The sequence below is a fragment of the Prosopis cineraria genome, unplaced genomic scaffold (assembly GCF_029017545.1).
Source record: "Prosopis cineraria cultivar Desert tree isolate PC_DT_omini unplaced genomic scaffold, ASM2901754v1 PC5, whole genome shotgun sequence".
In the NCBI taxonomy this organism is placed as follows: domain Eukaryota; kingdom Viridiplantae; phylum Streptophyta; class Magnoliopsida; order Fabales; family Fabaceae; genus Prosopis; species Prosopis cineraria.
In genome coordinates this window covers 16,913,685-16,918,132 of record NW_026555336.1, presented here as the reverse complement: position 1 = coordinate 16,918,132, position 4,448 = coordinate 16,913,685, and the positions used below count along the sequence as shown (strand labels likewise).

The 4,448-nt window shown below is 31.5% G+C and overlaps 1 protein-coding gene across 1 annotated transcript; it reads left to right on the top strand.

Annotated features, from left to right (window-relative positions):
• Positions 1–1,091: 1,091 nt before the first annotated feature.
• Positions 1,092–3,971, top strand: LOC129310762 (ankyrin repeat-containing protein ITN1-like). The gene is made up of 3 exons (XM_054952679.1): positions 1,092–1,329; positions 2,272–2,708; positions 3,354–3,971. Exons 1-3 carry the CDS (start codon positions 1,092–1,094, stop codon positions 3,969–3,971), a joined length of 1,293 nt encoding a protein of 430 aa, XP_054808654.1.
• Positions 3,972–4,448: the final 477 nt, after the last annotated feature.

The window sequence follows — 4,448 nt, the reverse complement described above, 5'->3', positions numbered from 1 at the left end:
GAGCCAGTAAAAATCTATGGAAAACTGATCATAATTGGTTTTTCATTATTAAAAAAATAAAAAACAATTGCCAATGAGGCTATGACCCAAAATGATGTTAATTTTATATTTTTATTTGTGTCGTTAATTAGCTTTTGTCTGTGTTGACCCAAAATTTTGTTTATTTATGTTTTGATGTTTTTATTTGACCCAAAATATGAAGATTAAAATTATTCTGAAATTTATGGACTAATATTTTGAATTTCCAAAAGTTTTAATCTTTGTAAAGATAATCTCTATGATTTTTTATTTTTTAAAATATAGGGACTAATAATAGTTAAAAATATAGGACTAAGTTGCAGCAAGTCAAACTTTAGAGATTAAATTTCAATATAGTTACAATTATAAAAAATAAGTTATAATGAGTTAAAGTTCAAGGGCTGAGTGATTTATATCTTTATTTCTATTTCTAAAAAATTTTATTCAAAAAAAAACATTATGGGAATTACATTTATAGTTAATAACTGGGTAAAATAGTAAATTGACCCATAAATTATAGATTCAAAAGCATCTAGGACTCTATAAACTCATTTTTTGTGTAAATTTTCCTTTCAACTTTGAAAAATGGTTTGAGCATTAATTGACCAGAAAAATGACAACAAATGGTTTTAAAATTATATAAAAAAAGGACCAATAAAATTTTCTTGCTTCTTTTTTGTATTTTTTGAGCCCATGTTTATAAATTTTGGGTTTTCTATGATGACTTATTGGTCATTTATTGTAATTTTTGAATTCTTTTATCTTGTTTTTTTTTTTTTTGTAAACTAATTGTCGAAGGTAACTTGAGTTCTAATTCTCGCCAGTTAATTTCATCTCTTGAGTTCTAATCCTTCTAATTATATTTGCTGTCTTGATAGTAATATATATAGGTATAAACTAGGGGGTCACAAGCCAAATTTTTCATTTATACTTATCATAACTTGTGTCTATTATTTTAGTGTTTATGAAAATAAAGATCTCGACAAATAATACTGTCTCAAATAACTAAAATTCAAAATTTTTGTTTTCTGATGGATTTTATAAACAGTTTTGATTGATAAAGGAATTGGGGAATGGAGATAACAACCGATATTGCTACCACCAGCAATACAAACGCCCCCGGAATCATCACAAGCATGAAACGTGAGTTTCACAAAGCCGCGATGAAAGGTAACATCGATGCGTTTAGAGGAAAGGATGGTGAGCAAATTGAGAACATACTGACCCCAAATAAAAACACAATCCTTCATGTACACCTCATAAACAACAACAGTAACGATGTATCAGAAATATTTGTGGAAGAGGTTCTAGGTATGTGTCCTGCACTTTTTTTGAAGACCAATGTGAAGGAGGAAACCATACTTCATATAGCAGCAAGGTATGGACATCATAAAATAGTGAAAAAAATAATTGATTGTGCTAAAGTAGTCCCTAAAGATCATATCAGTGAAGTTGGAGTGGAGAAAAGACTTGTGAGAGCAATAAATTATAAGAAGGAAACGGCTTTACATGAAGCAGCTCGTTATGGTCACACAGAAGTAGTAGAAGTCTCGATAAAAGAAGAACCAGAACATTCATATTAGGGTAAAAATGTTGATGATGAAGCTCCACATTATATTTCTGTTGAAAGACAATATTGGAACGTGGTCAATGCAATATTGGATAACAGCAACTCACCACAATATAATGGCCCCAATGGCAGAACTGCTTTGCATGTCCTTCGCGTTAACGACAAATGTACCATATACCATCATTAAATTTTGATTTGTATATCCAATACATCCGATTTCCTAAGCATTAAACAACAACAACGTAACCATGACAATCATTTAGCAAGCTTATGATATTTTTTTAGAAAAAAATGAAATAACAAGCTTAGTCATATAAAGTTTTTGAAATATGTTGTGTTTTGATGCATGATGAACTAGACTTGAATTTGAATTTGAATCAACACTATTAACGATTCAAATTTTATTTGATGAAAATGGCGTAGTCACTAAATAAACTAAATAAAATTTGAACCAGAAGGGAGTAGTCAAATTTGAACCAACTCTACCAAAAAAGGATGTAGTCACTAAATAAAATTTCTACACAAACCAAGGAATGATAACTATGTTTTAATTAGCGATTCAAATTTTAAGAGGGTTCATATGAAAGTAGTAGATAATTTTTAGATGAAATGGATCTTGTTTGATTTGCTTTCATGTGTTACAGGAATAGTGTTGTAGTTGTTGACAAGAAACTTATCAGCAGCAAAACAAGAAGATGAAAATGGTTGGGTGCCACTTCACTTGGCAGCACTTTGTTCAAGTTCAAGTATGGTAGAGGTGTTGCTAAGGAATGATAGCAGTACAGCATATATGAGAGACAACAAGGGAAGGACGGCTCTTAACATTGCAGCACTTCGTACAGATCCTTTTAAAATGGAAGAAGTAACGAAAACGATAATAGAAAACTGTCCAGATTGCTATGAGTTGGTGGATGACAAGGGCTCCAATTCCATTCACTATACTACTATGGAAGATAGGATTCTACAAGATGCACCACTAGTAAGCAGCATGTACAATGAGAAAGATGATGATGGCAACATCCCCCTTCACATCCTTGCCCATCTTGCTCCCATATATGCTGGCAGAGAATTTTCTTGTGATCCTTTACTAGAAAGACGACATCCAAGAGTGGACACAATGGCATGCAATAGATACGGTCAAACTATTCTCGATGTGCTGTTGCTAATGTGCCTCAAGAGTTAAGACAAAAAAGGTAACCAGTAACAACATCTAGTTAGTAAAATCAAAAATCTCTCTCACACACACACGGATTAAATATATGAGTTCATTGACAACATTTATTTTGATATTCCTAACATATGTATGCATGCGTCCTTGTCCTCTTTCAAAATACTCCCTCCAATCCAAAATATAAGCGTTTTCTTCCAACTAATCTTAGTTCAAAATATAAGTAACTTGGTACATATAATTTTTTTCCCATTTTACCCTTATATTTATTAACCTAGATTTTGTATAAATTTATCCCTCACTCATTATGAAGTACATTAGTAATTGGGACTAAGGGTAAAAAGGAAAAATAATATTTTTATAAAAATGGGGACCTTATTGGTATATAATTTTTTCTTAAAAATTGCTTATATTTTGAATTGGAAGAAGTACTTTTTAAAAGGTCCTGCACTATGGTTTGATGAGGTTTAATCTGTGTAATTGAATTGGTGAAAGCAACTTATTCATTCATCTCTTTAGAATCAAAATGAAAGAATTATCTATTACATGGTGCATTCAGAATAACTTATTAATGAAATTGCACGATATTGGATCAAGGTGGGTGGACGAGTTATAAATAAACATGTTAGAAAGAAGGAAGTAGAGAAGAGACATGATGAAGCTGTTGATAAAAAGAAGGAACAACATAAGAAAGATTATCGAGATGATTATGATGTAATGGCATCAACCAACGCCGTAGTGGCAATATTAATTGCAACAGTAACATTTGCAGCAGGATTTACGCTGCCTGGAGGACTGATACAAGAGGGAAAACATCAGGGCTCTCCCATTTTGAAGTATAATGCGGCTTTTATAGCATTTGTTATAACGGACTGCCTCTCATTTGTTCTCTCTGTTTGTACTGTTCTTGTTCTTTTTTTGTCGTCACTTTTAAGATGGAAGAAGAAGGTGTATGCATTGGTGTTGAGAGACTGTAAGCGTTTAACAATGGAGGCAACGGGATTCATGATACTAGCATTTGGGACGGAAGTGTATGCTGTGCTAGGTGTTTCCACAGGTTTTGGTGTTCGCAGTCTTTTGATTGTATTGTCCTTTTTCGTCATCTTTATTGGATTCTCTTGGAGAGCAATAGTCACTATGAGAAATCGACAAATCTATCTCCCTGGTTACGATTTTTTGAAACTAAGAGACATTCAATTGTCTGATGCTCTCTAAGTCCTTGTTAATGTAATTCTTTTTATTAGTTTAACTTCATTTATTTCCTTGTCAATGTGTGTCGTAATTGACAATACAAAATGCTCCAGTTTTAATCAGGGAATTTTCTCAAACTATTCTTCCGTTAAATATAATTAGTATATTGTTTATTTAAGATTTTGCAATTGTATTATCTCATGTTTGCCGCAGTCCTTCACGGTTACAGAGGTATTTTATTGTATGATTTTTCAATTTGTCTTGTATATAATAATTACATTTTAATTTGTATATCCAATATGTCTTATTTCCATGGCATGCAACAACATTGAGAATATAACTAGCACACTTAAAAATAATTTAATAGAAATGTTGTTGTCACTATATAAAATTTCCATAAAAAATAATATATGATAGTTAATTATGCTTTTTATTAGCACTTCAAATTTAAAGAGTGTTCATGTCAGAAAGCATATAATTATTAAATGAAATGGGTGGTGT

What these genes read in the sequence shown, in the direction of transcription:
- LOC129310762 (XM_054952679.1), top strand. Translation starts at nt 1,092, where the DNA reads ATGGAGATAACAACCGATATTGCTACCACCAGCAATACAAACGCCCCC. An exon ending in ATTTGTGGAAGAGGTTCTAG is followed by an intron (nt 1,330 to 2,271) that starts GTATGTGTCCTG and finishes ACTTATCAGCAG; the next exon opens with CAAAACAAGAAGATGAAAAT. An exon ending in ATCCAAGAGTGGACACAATG is followed by an intron (nt 2,709 to 3,353) that starts GCATGCAATAGA and finishes TATTGGATCAAG; the next exon opens with GTGGGTGGACGAGTTATAAA.